The sequence below is a fragment of the Eurytemora carolleeae genome, unplaced genomic scaffold, assembly GCF_000591075.1.
Source record: "Eurytemora carolleeae unplaced genomic scaffold, Eaff_2.0 scaffold386, whole genome shotgun sequence".
NCBI lineage: Eukaryota > Metazoa > Arthropoda > Copepoda > Calanoida > Temoridae > Eurytemora > Eurytemora carolleeae.
This window is the reverse complement of record NW_019396325.1, coordinates 59607-81155: the sequence shown is the minus strand read 5'-3', so window position 1 is coordinate 81155 and position 21549 is coordinate 59607. Positions and strand designations below refer to the sequence as shown.

Sequence of the window (21549 nt, the reverse complement as noted above, 5' to 3'; positions counted from 1 at the left end):
TTATTTCTACAGTCCCTTTAAAATACATTCCAATCAACACTTCTGTAGAATGCAGCACCTCATGGTTCAGGCTGATTCTTTAATGTACACTTACCCTTTTTTCTTTCCAAAACGATAAAAATTATTTCGCCCAATAAATAGATTGAATAAAAATTTGGAATTACCTAAATGATCTACGCTGCAGCTACGTACACAAGAATTGGTAATTTTCTCCATCTATTTCCAATAATATAATGAAACAACAAAATAAAAACAAAATAATAACAAAATAAAAATAAAATAATAACAAAATAATAACAAAATAATAACAAAATAACAACAAAAGCTCTTATATATATATATATATATATGTTGCAGATAGCCAGCCAAACGGCTGGACCGATTGGGCTGAAGTTTTTTTGTGGGCACTCAGGGGTGGCCGGGGGACGTTATATGCGAAAAAAATCAAAATTAAATTTTTCCCCCTGCCACCCCTGAGTGCCCACAAAAAAACTTCAGCCCAATCGGTCCAGCCGTTTGGCCGGCTATCTTCAACATATATATATACGAATGTCTTGTTTTATTATATAGATATTTCAAGCAACATTTTACAAAACTCGATAATTGATAAAATGAAAAGTGTTGAACTACCAAATTATTTATACCCTTCAAAACTTTCCTGCAAAGTTTTGAAATTTAAACCAAATGTAAATGGTTGACAAATAAAATAGTTTCAATCCATCTTGAAATGTAAACAGAACTCAAGAGTTTTCATCGATTAAATCAGAGTTCCCTCAAATCAAAGGAATTCAATATTTGAGGAAAAGATGATGTTTAAACAGATAAAGTTCTAGGAATTTATGCATTTTCTTAAATGTCAAAACCGATGTCAGTAGGACTGGACACGTTGGCGTTTTGAAGAAAATTTTTTTTTAAATTTTTTAATTAATTTTTTAAAAAGTATTTAAAGATTGACCCCTAAGATTGACTAACTATAAACTCTACTTTAGGAAGAATTAATCATCGAAATGTTTGATTGTATTGTATTGCATAAAACTATATAATTAACCACCCACTTTTTTTATCATCATATTCCAAACTCAAACTTTGACTTGATGACTCCACCAAATTCATATATGCCTCCACCAAATTGAGAGCTAAATTTTTACAAGAAAGGAATTTTTAAATTATTTTAACATTTTTTTTTTCAATGTATGGATTCAAATTTAAGATTTACAATTTTGTCGTGAAGAATCCAAATTGGCTAAATTAAGAATGATTTTAAATATTAAAAGAAAACATATTTGTATGGTTAGATTATATCCCTGTTCTGGTTTTAGAAGATTCCAACCACCTTCAGGCTCACGTAGCTCCTCGGCCTAGAATAATCAACATGAACCACAGCAATAATACAGTGTAAACAGACCCATTTCATCTAATAAGAATTAATTTTCAAGATGCTTGAAAAAATATTTACTTGACAATATCATCAAATGCACATAATTTTGCTTAAATGTCGTCTTTCTAGTTCAAAATCAAAATCTGCTAAATCTTTTATTCATACCAAAATAGTATTTTTCTAAATCATTTTGTTTTGTTATTAAGATTCAATATTTTCAATCTTTAACGGTTATTTACAATGATATTTTTACTGTCAAACATTTTTGGAAAGATAAAAAATCTGATAAACTGAAAAATTAAAACTCCTCAATTCTTTTGAAATAAAAAAATTGAAGAAAGATCATTTTGGTTTATTTTTAACTGTTTACAGTATCTTCCACTTGTTAAAACGGACGGATAATCATGATCGCTAATGAAAACGGATCTCCAATAACTATCGTCATCCAGCCCTGAATTTAAAACCTTTATGTTGTACCTTAGCTGCCCAGCGTCTTGGACTGGCAATGCTTGAGTTTGGACTTGAAGTTTGTGAGTTAGAAGCTCCAACGCTATCCCTTCTACCTAGTTTCAAGCAGTTCACAGGCATATCTCCTGATTCACTGTCAAGTTCATTCTCACAACTCTAAACATATATTTATATGTAAAAAACCGAGAATTCTGTATGAATTAAGCATCAAAAAGTGTTTTTTCTTTTGTTTCTTTTAAGAATTGTTGAATATGGTAGTACATATTCTACAAAAATTACATATCTTATACAGATGAAATTAATTCTTTTTGAAGTATGTTCGATTGATGTTTAAGCCGCCCATCCCTAGGCAGCCTTACTAGTTTCTAAAAGACCTTTTCCGCATATTATATATTCAATATTCATATATTTGATGGAAGTTTTGAATGCAGAAAATTTAATAAAAACATTCAATATTGTGGATGGTGGAGATGAATATATTACTGGATGGCCAAACTATTGCAGATTCGATGGAGCAAACTAAATATTGGTTGTTCCAGTAGGAACAGAGGTTTTAACTTTAATAATTTATTTTTATTAAGGGGTGTGGGCACAAGCTCACGCATACAAATAAAACGATATATCAATAAATCTATTTCCAGTTTATCATCAAGGTCTTTTTAGTCCTTTGTTTTGCTCAAGATCGTTCAAAAGTCATGTACCCCAACGTTTTGTGTTGCGCCGTTGTCTTAAAAACTTGACCATGGGTAACCCTATACACCATAGTGAACACTTATTTTACGGGGGCTGATCTTGCTTCCTGTTTTTCCTTAGGCTTAACTATTAGGTTTGGTTAAATGATAATGATTTTTGTTAATCGCATGTAGCGTTGATTTGCTTATGACTTGTAGAAATCTGGATTTTCAAACATGATTGAGTTACCTTAGAGTAAGATAAACTATGTTTAGTTGGCCATTTATTGTTTATTTCGATATCTGGATCGGTTGACAAGCTTTCTAATTTGGCCGCCAAGGAAGAAATGGTGCTCTATAAATACAGTACAGTAAATGGCAGCCATTAATTCAGAAAACAGAACTGTTAAGTTTTGATTAATCTAACATTAATTATCGACTTTTTGACTGTTCTGTACCCTGCCCTATGCATTTGAATTAAAAGTTCGGCCCTTTTAAAAGGGTTGAAAACAATACCTATTATATACATCACATAATTTTAAAGGTCATTTCTGTACTTTCCTGGTGTTTAATTTGTACTTGAGAGACTCCATTTGTGTCAGCGCTGGTCCCAAATAGAGATGAACCCTGAAAAATATTTAATTAAATATTTTTAAAATAAGCTTAATCCTGATTATGGTACCCAATTGAGAGATGGGATAAACGATTTGTATTTTGTTTAAACTTTGAGAGCATAATATAAAAATATTATTATTTAATTGTTTTCAATATATGGAACGCTTTCTATCCTATTTGATATTTAAAAAAACACACTGAAAAGTCAGCCTCATTTAAAGTACAGACACGACTTTTAGACAGACAGAACAAGTTGTGACTCTACAGTACACGATTACAGATGACACAACGGGACAGTACACCAAATTAATCATCTCCTTCTGGGGAGTTAAATGTGACCATATATTTTTCTGTTCATGTGAGGGAGGGGGTGCAGGGCAGCCATGAGCCCCGCGAAATGACCTCTGGAGCCTCCTCATACGTAGAAAGACTTCCAAGCCCCGGGAACCTTCTCTGCGCCACTCGCTATGCATCCAAGTCTACGCAAATCTCTCTCCGGGTGGTTTCGCGGTGGGCCATTCTGCGGATCACAGGAGGCGGCGGAGGTCATTTTGTAGAGCTCATTACGGCTCTGCACCCCCTCCCTCATCATGATTTGCAGGACTTTGACTGTTTTCTGGTTATTTTCTCATTTTACTGCGCAGTCTGATTACACAAAGAAGAAGAACTCTCAAGAATACTAATTTATACTTCACAGGGAAAACAACTAACTAGACCAGACTAATCAAACATACATTCTGGTAGAAGAAATAATATTCTTGTGCACTCTAGTATGCCGAGTCCATTAGCGCCTTATCCATTCAGGGATCAGTCATGTGTTTGATCTCTATTTACTACAATTGCCATGACAATTTTGGGCCCGATCGGTTCAGCCGTTTTGACGTTTATTGGTACAAAACAAAGAAACAGACAGACAAGCAAAATGATGACCGGTTTATAAATTCGCGTAAACTTTGATAAAATCTAATTAAATGATAGCAGTGTTTTGTCACGTCAAGGCATAATGAGCTTATATCATGATTTAATTTAAGAAAACTGTATTTTCTTGTATTGGACATTAACCTGAGCATAATTTATTGAGAACTCAAGATTCCTTAAAATGTTTCTGTGTTCTTTATGACATTTTAAAAATCCATATATATTTGCAACCTAGGATGGTGTTAACCTTTGATATTTCAAACTTTGATTATTTGATCTAACATAATTAAATGAAAGGTCTACGACATAGGGTTGGGATTGGATATGAGAACAAGAAAACCATAGATTGGAGCAAAAAGTCAAATCCTTTGAAATATGTTCCATTTTGGTGGTATTCTGTTTTGAAAATACTTTCTTGTTAGTTTCTCTTAAACTCCATATGTTGTTTGTACAATTGTGTGCTTAATTATAGGAAAAACCTGCCTTTTAGAGAACATAATAAACCTGGTAATGGGGAAACTTTTTAGATAAACTTTCAGTCCAGAGAGCTATTATACTAATTGTGTTTTCTATAGAATAAAGGATGGAAAAAGGATAGATAAATGGATATATATTCCATACTAAAGTACACAAATAAATATGATCATCCTTTAGAAAATGAGGAACTTTTCAAATCAATCGAAAAGGGACTGGTGGCCGTATTTTACGTAAGTTTCAACGGTATCTCATAAAAGCTTTCTCTGATCAGGAGTGATTGGAAATATCCCTGTTTTCTCTTGTGATTTCTTGTGTAAGAAAATTGGAGGAAATTATCAGAATTAAACACTTATCAAGCTGGAAAAACTACTATATTTTTCTCATTTTTGAAATAAAAAGTTTTAAAGGGTATTGTTGTGAATCGGTTTACCCTCCTAGAATGTAGGGCTCTGGGCTACCAGAAATAAGACCGATACTATAAGGGGGTGTTGATTTTGTTAATTTATTTGCAAGCAACACCACCAAGACCAACAAACAATATTAAAACTCTTCTTTTTTAACTTTTCTTAAAAAGGAATTTTTTTTCTGCTAAAGATTCAACGTATTTGGAAACGACAAGGAGCCGATAAAAAAGTAAAAAAAAAGTTAAAGAGTTTTTGTAATACTTGTAACTTACTTGTAACCCTGTAATTTCGGAGGCTTTTGATGAAATACTGGGTTCAGGAGAATCTAAATAAAATATTTTAAGATTGTATTTTTTTCGTTGGGGATTTTTATCATTCCAAAAAAAAAATCATTACAGAAATGGAACTAGCGGAATTAACAGCGAGTTGAATCCAGGTTGGTTTCTGGCTTTTACTACAAACTCAAATTTTCGAATCCATTTATATCGGTGCCACTTAATTGCGCGAACCTTTGATATTTTAAACTTAGTTTATTTGATCTAACAGAATTCATAGTTTGAAATATCTAAGGTCTACGATATTTGGTTGCAAAGATATAGATAAATCAGAGTTTGTGACAAAGGTCCAATTCCAATTTCCGATTTCCGTCACGTAAACAGGAAACTTTCCCATCTTTGCTTCAAATTTAATTTCTTGAAGTCTGTGTCATGAAAAGAATCAAATGAATGAGTTCAAACTGATTGAGTATTCAGGAAGCATACTATTGAAGAGGTCCATCAAGGACTTGATTTAAAATCAATTCACGTTTCTTCAGAGCTCTGGATGAAAACAAGAAATTTGTACTTAAAATTCCAGGTCAAAAGTTTCATATTATATAAAAACAAGATTTCCTAAACTCCAAGTAATCTCTTCTCAAAAGCAAACAAATCATGTTAATTATTTTTTGAACTTTCACAAACTTTGACAAGCCTCCAAGTTGAAGCCAATTTTACAAGTTTTATCAGGAGGCGGACACGTCATGTCTGTGTGTCTGTGCCAAAAGAGTGTGCGTCTGTAATAAGGAACCCGTCTGCAAAGCAGTGCGACTGGCTTTCTCATGCCAGACCAGCGCCATTTCCTTTCCCTTTATTCTTATTCCCTGGTTTTTATACCTGGAACTGTTACAGCTACAGAAGGTATAATGGACACATGTTTCCGGTCAGTGCAGTCCATGCGGCGGTCTGTGTAGTCCATTCTAGACGGTGAGATCTTTTGGAAGTCCATGATGGAGAGACGGTTGGAAATAGACGGAAGAGGGGCAACTACGGGATAATCCTTTAGAGTTACAGCAGTCAGCATGTCGTCTTCCATAGTCACTATAGAATAATGTAATTAATTAAATATCTAAGGGACTGTAAGCGTAATCTTAAGTGACCCTACATGCCCAATTTACAAATTTACAAAGTTTGAATGAGATATCCATGTTTTTGTTTATTTAAATCAATTATTTTCATTTGTGGTTTCTTTGAAAAAGTGACTTGCGTATTTCTTAATTTTAAGAAACAATGGACAAATTATGAAATTTTACACTTTTTGTGTCGTAAGAACAACGCATCCTCAGTTTTGGTCATTAAAGTTTTAACGAAACTGTTGTAATTCGGGCATATTTTTGAGAGCCTAAATGGAACAGGTTGCATAGTTTTTGGAAGAAACACGCATTTTAGAACATTTGCACTTACGAGTAATTACACATTTTTAGTTTATCAAAATATTTATAAATATCTAAAAAGGAAAGTCCAATTTTTTTTAAAAGAAGTTTTAATTCATACACTTTTTTGTCGATTCTAAAAATAAAGCCTCCCTTTCAATGTAGAACATCACATAGAAACAGATACAGGGTGTCCCACATCATATTAGACCGTCAACAGGTCTAAATTGCGATTTTCGGGACTAATAAGAAAATTTAATTAGAATAAATCAGTTTGAAAAATAACATAAGGCTTATATAATAATTTTCTTCGGAAAATCATAAGTTTTTCGAGTATTAAGGGTTTATTTTGTCGTTAAAGATTAGAGATAATCTAATATGATATGGGACGCTCTGTACGTAACATTACTGGTAATACTTTATTATTACTTTAGTTTGATGTGACTTATTGGTTTATGCACTACATGTATTTACAATTGTACAGGATTTTTAGGGCCCAAGCAGACAAATTATTAAATATATACAGGGTGTCCCAATAAACATGGGAATTGAGAGACGACTTGACTAATGACAGAAAGTGCATCAATAAAGATTAAAAGTCTAATGAGCTTTCCAAAATCAAGTCTACCTTCTTTGTACATTTAAAATTGACGGAGATATTAAACATTTGAACAGTCTTAATAAACTGGAATCTGGACAAATTTCCCAATATCTCTGTCAAAATCTTGAAGGTAAAAATGGTAGACCACATTTTGGAAATCCCGAGACTAGTACGTTTCGGTCTTAAATGTTTTAACTGTGATATTACAAAATTATGTTTACGAAATACTCCCGCCTGGAACAAAGTACTCGTCAGTTAATTACCATGTTTATTGGGACACCCTGTATGATAACAAAGTACTAGGCTATGTATTGCTTATTCTCCGCTCCTGACTCTAAAAGGAATTATTTAAAAGGCGAGAAACAATATATGCAAACAAATCTGTAGATTGGACTTTTAAAACTTTAAAGAAAGATTGAATTTTACCAAAACAGTTTATTTCCCATGAGACCTGCCAACTATTGCATTGATGGGAATAACATTTTGTTTAGGGGGGGGGGGAGTGGCATTAGGAATTAGCATGGTTTTAGGACATCAAAAACATTAAGGATGCATTTTTGCGTTTTAAAAATTAAAATGAAAAATGTTTTTAAAATATTCAGATAGATAATATTAATAATCAATAATATATCTACTAAAAATATGTATGTTAAACTATTATTCGATGAATAGTAAAATGGAAATTTGGTTGAAATTGTCAGGTTTGTTTAATCAAAATTAGATTTTTTGTTATTAGTGAGAACCAGAAAACTTTGGTACAGAAAGACAACATTACAGTGTATTTGATGTCGTTACACAGCAAAAAAATTTAATTAGTAACTTATTAAATCACTTATTCAGTTAAATAAGTCTGCTTGAGTATACAATGTCGTCTTCCTATGCCACAGTTTTTGGTTATCATGCTTCATGCTGCATATGAATGTTATAAAATAAAAGATTAATTGTTTTATTTAATTTTTTTATTATTTGAGACTGAATTGTTAGTGAAGTTCATTTTATTATGTCCCACTACCAAAGTTTAAATTGAATTTTTTGTTGTTGAACGAAAGTGCGCAATAATCGATTGCATTTATTGTGTGCCGTAAGGTTTAAATTTAATGTTATCAAAACATTGGAACACTTAAACGCAAGAAAGTTTGACGGAATTGCGCGCAATTCCGTTACGTTTATTACGTGCACTTATTACGGAATTGCGCACGATTAAATTCACTTGCTGGCAAGTAAAATCCACTTGCGTTGGAAACCCTAATTCCATATAATGAATCTGATTAAAGGGCTTTTATTCTTGTATACGTTTTTATGCTTTATGTTTCATAAAATGTATTCATCTGGTTTCCTTCCTCAATTTGATACGGAAATGGAAGAGATAAAAAAGTAAATGTTTAAATTTTATATTTTAAAATTCTTTAAAACGGACTGATATAAACCAAGTTTTCAAAACTGTTTCGCATGTTTAGATCTATTTTGGAAAGGAACTGTACAGTCTACACTCGCCTCAAACTCAAATTGTATAATTTCCGACATTCTTTATTTGATCCAACAAAATACAAAAAAGTCAAATACGTCATGGTTGCAAACATTAAAAATTTGTGTTTGTAGGTTTGTAGGCAAGTGCTGAAATCCGTAGAAAGATGCCATATGGAAAAACAATTTCGAATTATGTTACCACCCCGAGGTACCAGTGGGTTTCCAAAAACATTTTTAACCAATTTGGTCAAGCCGTTCGGCCAGCTATAGATAGCTTCAAAATTTATATATAGATACAGGGTGTCCCACGAAATATGACAGTATGCAGGACGACTTGAATGTCGTCTTGATTTTTGATATAATTTGCTGCGTTTATTTCTCAACCTAATTTTAGAAGTAAATTTCTAGATCTAGAAATGTAGGTTGAGGAGGTTAGAAGGTTGTTTGGGTCGAGAATATTTCCAACTAAAAAAAATGCCAACGATTTATATTTCCTTAACATTTAGAGAAAAAAAATATCCATAATAAAAAAAATTAAAACTCACTATTTTAAGGCAATTTATGGGGAAATAGACTGTGAAAACGTACCGGCCCGGCATAATCTCTCTGAAAGAAACTGGCATTCGTTTAAAAAGTGATTTTCACCACATTCTCTTAGGTTGTTTTGAGACTGAGAGTTAGTTCAGCCAAGTTAGGAAAAAAACGCTCCGGAGAAAAAAAAAATATGGTGAAAATAATGATCTTACATTTGTCAATTTCTTCTTCATCCTCACTGAAGTTTGTATAGTTCCCATTACACTCATTCAAAACAAGATCATCCCTGTCCATCAATCAATCATGATCAACCAATTAAACAAGCAATCAATTGATCAATTTTAATCATTTAATCAATTAATCAAGTAATAAATTCATTTTATTAATCAATCCAAGGTTATAATGCAAGGAAAGTTATTTCAGAGGTGTAGGCATCTTTTGTACTGCAGTGTATTGTCAATTTGTCTCTGGGCGGTAATATAAACACAAGACGGATGTCACAGCCTGACATGGGATCCATCTTTCACATAAAAAATCAATGAAATATTCTGGTCATAGGAAACTATTATGTGAACTATCAAACTTTAAAATTCGATGCTTTTAACCACCTCGGATACTAAACGAACACTGATGCATCTATTCTTGTTTACAAATTCCGCCCAGAGAGACTGGTTTCAATATGTACGCAGAGTATACACAACTGCAATTAACTTTCCTTGCATTACAACCTTGAATTAATCATTCTAATAAAAGCATTAATCAATCAATCAAGTAATTAATTAATCGATCAATCAATGAATCAATTAGTCAAAGATTATGTTAAATTTTTCTGAATTAATTGACAAAACTATGAAAATTTTAGGATCAGAACATATTCCCCAGTTGTAAAACTTGATTTTGATTTGTGTTCGAAAAACATGAAAAATGTTAAATAGATAGAAATCTTTCTGAATTTTAAGCCTTTTTCAAAGTTAAAAGAGAAACTATTTATAAAATAAGCTTTTGTTTCAAAACAATGAAATAAGTATAATTATGGTTTATGTATGCCCATTTATCACTTGTATTTTACCCTTTGTATACCATTAAACGATATATATTCAATACAAAGCCAGATCAATGGTAAAATTGGGTATTGTTTCATAACACTGTACAGTGTAAAGTTTAAACTTTTTTATTTTCAGTACTTTTTAGTCTCTGACCGACCATTCATGGGGTTATCAAAAGATACAGATAATTTCTTGATCAAAAGTTCTGAGCTCCCATTTTTTCTTTGAAAAATACTAAAAGTTTGCTTGTTGTTGTGTTGCTGAGACTTTTAGAAGGAAAAAGTCCTGAAGAGAAAAGTTTAAATTGTTTGGACAGAATCTTATTTTATTTCAAACTTGGGATTTACTCAGACAATAACCTTAAAATTGGGATTTACTCAGACAATAACCTTAAAATTGGTATTTACTCAGACACTAACCTTAAAATTGGTATTTACTCAGACAATAACCTTAAAATTGGGATTTACTCAGACAATAACCTTAAAATTGGGATTTACTCAGACAATAACCTTAAAATTGGTATTTACACAGACACTAACCTTAAAATTGGGATTTACTGAAACAATAACCTTAAAATTGGGATTTACTCAGACAATAACCTTAAAATTGGGATTTACTCAGGTAATAGCCTTAGAATTGGTATTTACTCAGACAATTACCTTAAAATTGGGATTTACTCAGACAATAACCTTAAAATTGGTATATACTCAGCCAATAACCTTAAAATTGACAATTTTAAACCTGGAAATATCGAGTGAATACTTTTCCTTAAGCGCATACTAAATTTTCAAAATTTTGGAATTTAAAAAATGCCTTTCCAGACCTTTCCAACCTTAAAAATAGACTAAAATATATTACTCAAATAGTCCAAAAAATTGCTTGATAAAAAACAGGAATATCTAATATAAAAGTATTTCTGGAAGCATTTATTGTACAGAATTCTGATTTATGCTAGGTTTATGATAATTTTGTTGTTTATCTCATAAAATGTAAATATGAAGAAACATTTTTTTTATTTCTCTTAATTATATATCTTAGATTTTATAATGAAAGAAAAATGATAAACTCTGTATAAGAATGGTAGTTCAAGTTTGAGATAAAGATTATATCAAATGAAGTTTTCCAACAGTGTTTATCTTTTCTATCTCAAAACTAACAGAACTCAATGCGGATTCTTTAAACTTAGTTAGAACTCTGCAATATGAAGGGTACGAGGGATTCAAAATAATTTAAAGATTTAAAAAGATGTGAAATGACCCTAATATTATGTTTATCATATAGAACAAAATGTAAAGATTTTAACAGCATAGAGGACCTTTTTGCACTGAATTTATGGAATTGAAAATGAATTCAATTACTGTCGTCTTTGTATAATAATAATGATATTGATTGATTGATTGCCTAAGTTCTGTGAGAATAAGACGCATCTGTCTTGGTTGAAGATGGAGTAAACTCGCCTTGTAAGATATCTAAACAACAGCAGGGATATATTGTAATGTAATGTTCTGTACTGTACAATACTATATTGTACTGTATTGTACTGTACTGTACAATACTATATTGTNGTACTGTACTGTACTGTACTGTACTGTACTGTACTGTACTGTACTGTACTGTACTGTACTGTACTGTACTGTACTGTACTGTACTGTACTGTACTGTACTGTACTGTACTGTACTGTACTGTACTGTACTGTACTGTACTGTACTGTACTGTACTGTACTGTACTGTACTGTACTGTACTGTACTGTACTGTACTGTACTGTACTGTACTGTACTGTACCTGGCCTAGTATAGGAGGGAGAGATATATCAAGAGAATGAATATTGAACTTTGTTCCCCAGATATTTGAAGATATTTCAACCATCTTAGCATCTTCAGGTAGATTGTTTACATAATCCACCTCCTCGTTACCAATATACCCAAAATACTAAAAATAAAAAAATCTAAAAAGCATTATTCTCTCTAATATAGAATTTTGAACATTCCATTCAGAAAACTTGCCCTTTTTCAAATTAAGACAATATTTGTATCTGTATCTGTATCTGTATCTGTATCTGTATCTGTATCTGTATCTGTATCTGTATCTGTATCTGTATCTGTATCTGTATCTGTATCTGTATTTGTATCTGTATCTCTAACTGTATCTGTATTTGTATCTGTATCTGTATCTGAATCTGTGTATCCCTGTAAGTAAATGACTCTGTATCTGTGTCTGTATCTGAGCCCTCATTAGTTAGCCCCGCCAGGAGCCGAGTGCCTCCAATAGTTTCTGAAAATATTTCAATTTTAATCAAGGCCGGCAGTAACTTAAACTAATGAATTAAATTCTAGGTTTTGATCTTCCACTTAGAACTTTGAAGCTAGATTTAGGTTATATAGACTTGAGTTTTAGTTACAGAAATATTAAAAACTGGTACAATTATCTTTTTTGAAATTTTTTAACACGCAACTGAACTTAACATGATCAGTTTCAAGAAAGAAAAAGAAGGGAGAACTCCTTAGTTTAGCTCAGACACAGGTTTAAAAGGTTGTATATCAGATATGCCAAATAGGTTGTCAAGTACTTGACAACCTATTTGAGATATGCCACTCTATAAATAGAAGGTTACAGCCCCTTTACACTTTAACCACACACCATATAGTGCATAACTGAAAACTATAACGAAATTGAGACTTTGCCACACTCTCAGATTTTCTAATCCCTACATCTTTGTAACCTGATGGTACAGTCCTTTGAAATGCATAGTTTGAAAAATAAACATTATTCTGACTCCATCTTTAAGCAATAATATATATGCTCATTCATTTTGTTACAAAAACTGGGGTATAATATTTAGTTTTAAGTGGTGGGCTATCACTTTATAGTTCAAAGCAAAAGGTTCAAAGATGGTTCTAAAAGTAAGTCTTGAAAATAAACTTTATCCAAATTTTATGATGATGAATGATTAAAACAAACTTCATCTTCAGCTTGGTGATCGAACTGAAAGAAGGAGTTTAACCCCTCGTGGGTATAAAAGCACTGCACAACAATACCGGTGTTTTACTGAACCAGATGTAAGGACTGGACTGCTAAGGATTATATTATATATATTATATTTTATATATGAATATGAATTTTCTGTCTGAAAAAAATTCAAGAACTAAATCAGAATTAAGTAAACTTTTACACTTTTTACAACTTTCAAGTATTAGGGAAAAGTTGGTAAATTTATTCGTTTTGAAGTTTAACATCATAATGAATATCACAAGATTAATTTTGCAAAAAAAGTTTTGCTGGGAAAAGTTTTAAAAGTTTGTTGTTAAGAAATTGTGTCAATGATGCAAGAGCAGGATAATAAAAAAGTTGGAAGCATGTTAGAATTTGAAATCTAAACTTAGAATGTTTACTGCACCAAAACCGCAAAATTGTTTTCTAAGAAAACTTGATTTAAATATTCTGCCGAGCTAAAATCATTTTTAATAAACAATTGTTTTACTACAATGGGACCCATAATATTTTGAAGTAGGACGAAGACGTTAAAGGATTGATGCGGTTATAAAGCAAAAATGTTGACCAGTAACTTGAAAATCAACTTTTTAAGTTTAATGGGTCTGTTTACACTGCACAATTGATGTTTTTTTAATGTTCAATCAACTATTTAAAATCATTACTTGAGTCTAACCATCCCATTGTAAATATTGTGTAACTTACCTTTCATGGGATCAAAGATTACAAACTCAGGTCTAAGTTTACTCGTCTTCCTTCCCTTTAGTATTGGTAGAAATCCACCTGCGCACAGACACTTATTCAAATACTACGTGGCAAATGTGCAGTGAAAGAAATATTTGTAGAAACAAAATTCATCCAAAAAATTTTACTGAAAGTTTAAGGTTTCTCTATAAAAGTGACATTTGTGGTTCTATTATAGAAAACATAGATGGAAGTTGTCAGGATTTCAAGCGGGACAAACGAAAAATCTTCCAAGTTATTGATCAGAAAAGGGTAACATAGTGAATTAAACATGAGCCATGGAGGGTCAATTGAATTTATATACGACCACAGATTTCTTAAACCTTACAATTTCCTGCAGAGTTTGTAAACTTTTGTTTAATAAATACATTCCGAAAAATGTGCGGCCGCAGAATTTCTTCTGTAATTTTAATGCTTATATATATATCAGAAAAGTTTCCTAGGTGCTCGAGGTATATGGTGTAGTTTGGCCCAGTAAATTCATCTCCGTGTCTAAACATTTCATCAATCAATCATTTAGCAAATTCATCTCTGTGTAAAAACATTCAATAAATCAATTATTTAGTGAATACATCTCCGTTCTCCGTTTATAAATATTAAATCTTTGAGACTCAAAATAGAGTGTAAATATAATATTTTAGGTTAAAATTATATCAAAATATCATTAAATTTTTTGCAATATTTTTGTTTTGGAGATTGAAAAAAATAATGAAGCAACGGATTTTTTTCAATGTTTCAATTCTATTTAATCAAATTAAAGAACTTCATAAGGATTGAAATTTTAAAAGTTTTTTTTCTTCCATTATAGATTTTGTGGAAAATGCGGAGTTTATAAGCTTTAAAGTATTAAACTTTGATTTTATCTTTTATCATCAATCTTCAAAACCTTTTTAGATTTTGTTCTCAAGACAACTTTTATCAATCAAAATTTTACAAAAAAGTGTTGTTACGCATAAATCATTTAATTAAAATGTATAATAAACCACACAGAGTTTAGTTTTTCTAACTTGCAACTTGCAGGACATTTGTTTGGAATTGAATAGATTTTTTTTATGATCGGAGTCGAATATTGCAACTTTCTGAATTTGTATGGACGCTAAGTTCTTCGGTATGAGTCGTGTTCAACTATTTTCTCCTTATAGACGAAACAGATAGAAGCAATTGATAAGTTGATAAGTTGATTTTTGGACGTGAGCCTATACAACCTTTCATTTTTCGCTAACACTCCCTTTAAGTGAAATGGGTCTGTGTACACTCATCAATTTACCTGATCATTGTACAGTAGTGTTGTTTACCTGATCATTTTACAGTAGTGTTGTTTACCGGATCATTGTACAATAGTGTTGTTTACCTGATCATTGTACAGTAAATGTTTACCTGATCATTGTACAGCAGTTGTTTACCTGATCACTTTACATTAGTTGTTTACCTGATCATTGTACAGAAGTGCCGTTTACCTGATCATTGTACAGTAGTGTTGTTTACCTGATCATTGTACATTAGTGTTGTTTACCTGATCATTGTACAGTAGCATTGTTTACCTGATCATTGTACAGTAGTGTTGTTTACCTGATCATTGTACAGTAGCATTGTTTACCTGATAAGTGTACAGTAGTTGTTTACCTGATCATTGTACAGTAGTTGTTTACCTGATCAATGTACCATAGTTGTTTACCTGATCATTGTACAGTAGTTGTTTATTTACCTGATCATTGTACAGTAGTGTTGTTTACCTGATCATTGTACAGAATAGTTGTTTACCTGATCATTGTACAGTAGTTGTTTACCTGATCATTGTACAGTAGTTATTTACCTGATCATTGTACAGTAGTGTTGTTTACCTGATCATTGTACAGAAGTGCCGTTTACCTGATCATTGTACAGCAGTTGTTTACCTGATCATTGTACAGTAGTTGTTTACCTGATCATTGTACAGAAGTGCCGTTTACCTGATCATAGTACAGTAGTTGTTTACCTGATCATAGTACAGTAGTGCCGCAATCCAGCAGGAGGAGATCTGCTCACAAACTGACGGAGCTTTGTACGGTCTGGGACATGGCACTGAAACCAAACCAAATATATTCAAGAAAATAGTTTTGTTCAATGCACCGTTTAGTCATATCTGAAACCAGAACAAATGCACCATTATTTTATTCTATTTCAGAGTTTAATTATTTATGATACAAAAAACTGCAGAACTTTCATGTGGGATCAAGCGTTGGTCTCAATGTTATGCAGACACAGACCTACGGATTGATTTAAATCGTTTTAGATATCCCCTGGTGGAATTGCCCTGCAGAGATAACTTTTATTGAGGGAACAAATATATTTATCCTGTAATTTAAAAATGCCCACATTGGATATCGAGATTAATAGTTTAAGAGTATGAGGTGGATTTTGGTAGAAATCCAGAGATGTTTGAGTGGAGATTAGATTATCCGATCTTAGAAGGAGTTTAATTAGTACAATTAATGCGTGGAGAAAATCTAGTGATGTATGGATTATATTTCATTATGTAAGAAATTAACTGAGGCAGGGTTAAAAATAAAGATGGAAACCCAACAACCTTCAATACAACCACAAAACCTAAAACCAGATTTATATTCTTATAAATAAATAAGTTGCAAAAAAGCACACAAAATGTGTGCCCAAAAATCGTTAAAAATTGTAGTTAATTCTAACATTTTAATTGGTATTGCTATTCTGCTTAATATGGAGATCAACGCTTGATCTCGAGATTCATAAAAGAATCTTTTTAAATTTATTGATAAATGTATTTATTGCAGAATGCAGATAATCATTTTTCCTACTGACTGTCCTGTTTTGCTACGTTCAATCATGGATGTAATGCAAGGAAAGTTATTTCAGAGGTGCACGCATCTCTTATACTGCAGTGTACTGTCTCTGGGCGGTAAGGTAAACACAAGACGGATATTACAGCCTGACATGGGATCCATCTTTCACATCAATGAAATATTCTGGTCATAGGAAACTATTATGTGAATTATCAAAATTATCAAATTTAATGCTTTTAACCTCCTAGGATACTAAACGAACAAAGTTGCATCTATTCTTGTTTACAAATTCCGCCCAAAGAGAACTGGTTTCAATATGTACGCAGAGTATACACGACAAATTAACTTTCCTTGCGTTCAATTAGCTGCATACCCAGGAAAACAAAATATCTAACTTCTGTTCGACTTTTGTATGAGAGCATTAATATTTTGGTTTACACTATGTTTTGAATCACAGATCCCAATGAAAAAAATCTATTTATTTTCCTTGGCAAAAATAAATTCTAAAATATTTGTATAAAATCTTCTACATAGAGCATTCATGGTTTATGCTTGCTCTGTTTTTATATTCTTAGAGAACTTTCTTCATATTTCATGCAAACCTTTCCATTCTTTAGTATTATATATACACTTTATTTATTCTAAGATTTTTCTACAAAACTTTGCTTAAACTTATACCATCATGTTAAGTGTATACAGTGGAACAATATCACATTGAATTTTGATTTAAACTTAACAAAAGTGATTTCTGGAGCATTTAAAGCCATTTAGCTTACAAGTGTACAGTTAAGGGTACCATTGTAAATCGGGAACCAAAGGATGGTACTGTAAGTTGTGACGTAATATAATCGACTGTTCAGAAACTGGTTTATTGTAAACAAACAACAGTCAGTCAACAGTGATTTTATGAACCCAACCTTCCTAACATCCTCAAAAACTGTTGGCCTGAAGCCCAAATTTTAAGACAGGGTATCGTAATGAAACCCAGTATCGGAAACCCAGATTCTTGAATGGGGTTAGACAGTTTTGTAGACACCGATATTTTTGTTAAGAAATATTATTTTATTTGGTTTTCTTATATTTTCTTTTTGGTTTTCTAGTTTCCTAAATCAAAATCTACACAAACATTTAGACCCCAAAAAGGAAACTTGGTTGTTTCGTTTAACGATACTCTCTTAATTTCCGATTCTGTGTTAACGATACTGTATAGAAAAAAGTAAGTTTCCAGCACCTAATATGTCTACACAAAGCCCCTCACATTGGAAAATTCCGATTTGGAAAAAGAAGATTTATGTAATTTTGATTTATATAAGATTTCCTTAATTTACCTTTATTGTTTGTGTAAACAGGCTAGAGATTAGGTTCTTAGCTCTGCAGGGTAGAGGGAGACTATCAACCTTAAATATACAGACTAGAGATTAGGTTCTTAGCTCTGCAGGGTAGAGGGAGACTATCAACCTTTAATATACAGACTTGAGATTAGGTTCTTAGCTCTACAGGGTAGAGGGAGGCTATCAACCTTAAATATACTGACTAGAGATTAGGTTCTTAGCTCTGCAGGGTAGAGGGAGGCTAATATACAGACTAGAGATTAGGTTCTTAGCTCTGCAGGGTAGAGGGAGACTATCAACCTTTAATATACAGACTTGAGATTAGGTTCTTAGCTCTACAGGGTAGAGGGAGGCTATCAACCTTAAATATACTGACTAGAGATTAGGTTCTTAGCTCTGCAGGGTAGAGGGAGGCTATCAACCTTAAATATACTGACTAGATATTAGGTTCTTAGCTCTGCAGGGTAGAGGGAGGCTATCAACCTTAAATATACAGACTAGAGATTAGGTTCTTAGCTCTGCAGGGTAGAAGGAGACTATCAACCTTAAATATACAGACTAGAGATTAGGTTCTTAGCTCTGCAGGGTAGAGGTAGACTATCAACCTTTAATATACAGACTAGAGATTAGGTTCTTAGCTCTGCAGGGTAGAGGGAGACTATCAACCTTTAATATAATCTATAAATATAAAGTAGTAAGCTCTGTATGTGTGTTTGGGTGTTTGTTTGTGTCTGTCCATAAGTCAGCTACATCTTGACAGATTTGCCTCAAATTTTGATTGGGGAACTCGGTGGAACTACGGCCTGGAATATTCTTCGCTTAGTTAAGTAAGTTGACGTTTATAGAGAAAGTTTAGTTCCCAAGCTAGTTAAATATAAAGTAGTAATATCTGTTTGTTTGTCTGGTCATAACTTTGGAACCCCTTGATCGATCTGCATGGCCTAAAATTTTGATTGGGAAACTCGGTAGAACCATGTGAATATTCTAAGATTTGGTAAAAATGTTATGTGTCTATTTGTATCCAATAAACGTCTGCAAAATTGTTAATCCGACCCTCACATGACCCCAGGGAAAAAAATGGCCTAGACAAATATTTTTACATTTATCATTATCAAAAATCTACTAATATGTAATAGAAAAATTTGCAGAGTACGATGAAAAATGCCAACTTTTATCGCTTAGTATATGCTAATAAGATAAAGATGGGCGGCACCATTAACTAAGATTATTAAATTTTAAAAAAAGTAATATTTTTGATTATACATTATTTTCATGGTTAAGATATTGTATGATATACCTGTTTTGTAGTTTTTAGTGTGCTATGTATTTGAAGCCTGGAGAGCAGTTGTAAACTTCCTATTTTACGGTTTATCCAACCAATATGAACCTGGACAGTTAAACAAAATTAAATCTACATTTTAATGCAAGCAAAATTAATTATTTTTGGAAATCGGTTTAAACTGTGTTTACTGTCTGTTGTTGCATAATTTGTGTCAAAGTTTTAATCTTCAAAACGTGTTTATCTCTAATTTTTACTCAAACAAATATCCTTGTATTATCAATAAAAGTTTTTTCTCTACGTGTATCAAAATGATACTGAAATTTATTCAAAATTAAAGTTAGATTTGACTCAATACACAAATTTTGGCTATTATTATGATTTTGTTCTTAACACCATTATTTTGACTTTATTCTGAAAAAGTTTATGGTTCTACAAAATTAAAAAAAAATTATTAAAATTTTATTAAAGTTTTCTAAAAATCACTTAAACGAATTTAACAAAATGTCTTGAGATTACATAAAATTTTATGATCTCTCCCATCAAATAAAAATTTCTTAGAATTTCATCCAAAAATTAAGAAATTCGAAGGAAAAAATCAAACTCTTGATATGTAATTAAAGTTTGTACCTGTGCTCCTGTTGCAACAAATATTCTTTTATCATTGTGCCCCCAGGTTAGAGCAGACACAGGACTCTAAATATAATAAATGTTTAATCAATTAAAGAGACTGCGGACGTAATTTACAAGTAACCTTCCATCCAAATAGATTCTAGTATAATAGATGGCAACGTAGAATTAGTACACTCTCAGTACAGCTGTACTCTGACGTCACAAGTGTCAATTCAGTTTTTGTGTCCGACAAAATTATTAATGATAGTGATAATTTTAGAATAAAGTGCTACTTTTACAGCAATTATTTGTGTTCTTTATTTTCTGTTTTCAAACTTTTTCTTTAATCTTAGAAAACATGTCAACTAATGTGACATGTCATATTTGACACTTGTGACGTTGTGCATATTTGGTCCATTTCTCTGTTGACACCTAATTGTACTTGATAATTTATTTGCTTCCATCTATCAAATGCCATGCTCAATTTGCAAAAGTATGTCAGACGAAAAATTTGTTAACATTTACATGATACGTAAACTTTTAACTCCTTTTAGACTAAAGGTACTGAACAAATTCATAACGAGGACTGTTATGTTTATTGAGACACCCTGCACTTCATTAAACATACGATATTTTTTAAATTGTATTTAATTAATGTTTATTTCTAAAATTAGCTTTCAGAGTGAATGCATAAAAATCTTTGAGCTGCAGTTACAGATAAATAATACAACAATTTTAACACCTTTATTGTAAAAATGTAGTAAACATGTTTGACCCAAAATACAACATTTTCTATTAACTTAATATATGAATATTGATAACTAAAGATGCAACCATTTGCTTCAAAATTATGATACTTTTTCATTTTTTTATGAGGCCCGGCAAGATCTAATTTTGTAACAAATAAAATCTTTGAAAAATATACAAATTTGGTTTTAAAAATATATCTATTTATTTAGTTAAAAAAAATATATTTATTTAGTCAAAAAAAAATATTATTCTTTTTCAAAATGCTTTTACTTTTTGGTTAGTTTTAGTTTTGGTTGGTTATATTTTTGGTGGTTGCATTTTACGTAAATATATTTTTAAACGTTGTTTATATGGGTATTATTACTTTACAGGATTACAGGCCCCTCCATAAGATAATAAGAAAAATAAATTAGAAGGAATCTTTCTTAATTTTCTAAAAAACTATAATTACCTTATAACAAGGAATTATTACAGAAGAAATCAGACTGCCGTTTTCTCTAAAAACATATTTAAATAAGATTTACAACACAAAACTTTTCACTTCTGAACATCTAAAACTTTTTAATTTTTAATTATTTTAAATGAAACTTGTTTTTTATTTATGTTAATACTGAATAAAAGTGAAAAGGTTAGTGGTAAACTATTCCTAGTATTCAAAGAATTTGTAACAAATTCTTAGAACGGGTAAAAACAAGCTGTATTCATTTTTTTAAACAGAAGGAAATTTATTTAAATATTTCAATTATTATTTATAAACCCTGTGATATTTATTTGGCCGGATA

General features: G+C 31.6%; 1 protein-coding gene across 1 annotated transcript in view; it reads right to left on the bottom strand.

Moving 5' to 3' along the window:
• LOC111700970 (tubby-related protein 4) overlaps positions 1-21549 on the bottom strand; it is a 51356-nt gene that overhangs the window by 11462 nt on the left and 18345 nt on the right. The window contains exons 11-28 of the mRNA XM_023472063.1: positions 21219-21264; positions 20036-20101; positions 19424-19513; positions 18124-18192; positions 15976-16061; positions 14440-14492; positions 13962-14039; positions 12424-12539; positions 12051-12197; positions 11668-11735; positions 9433-9506; positions 6083-6286; positions 5204-5256; positions 3079-3144; positions 2768-2872; positions 1856-2002; positions 1305-1358; positions 165-216 (exon numbers count right to left, since the gene is read on the bottom strand). Coding sequence (XP_023327831.1) covers positions 165-216; positions 1305-1358; positions 1856-2002; positions 2768-2872; positions 3079-3144; positions 5204-5256; positions 6083-6286; positions 9433-9506; positions 11668-11735; positions 12051-12197; positions 12424-12539; positions 13962-14039; positions 14440-14492; positions 15976-16061; positions 18124-18192; positions 19424-19513; positions 20036-20101; positions 21219-21264 — 1574 coding nt within the window. The remainder of the gene's footprint in view (positions 1-164; positions 217-1304; positions 1359-1855; positions 2003-2767; positions 2873-3078; positions 3145-5203; positions 5257-6082; positions 6287-9432; positions 9507-11667; positions 11736-12050; positions 12198-12423; positions 12540-13961; positions 14040-14439; positions 14493-15975; positions 16062-18123; positions 18193-19423; positions 19514-20035; positions 20102-21218; positions 21265-21549) is intronic.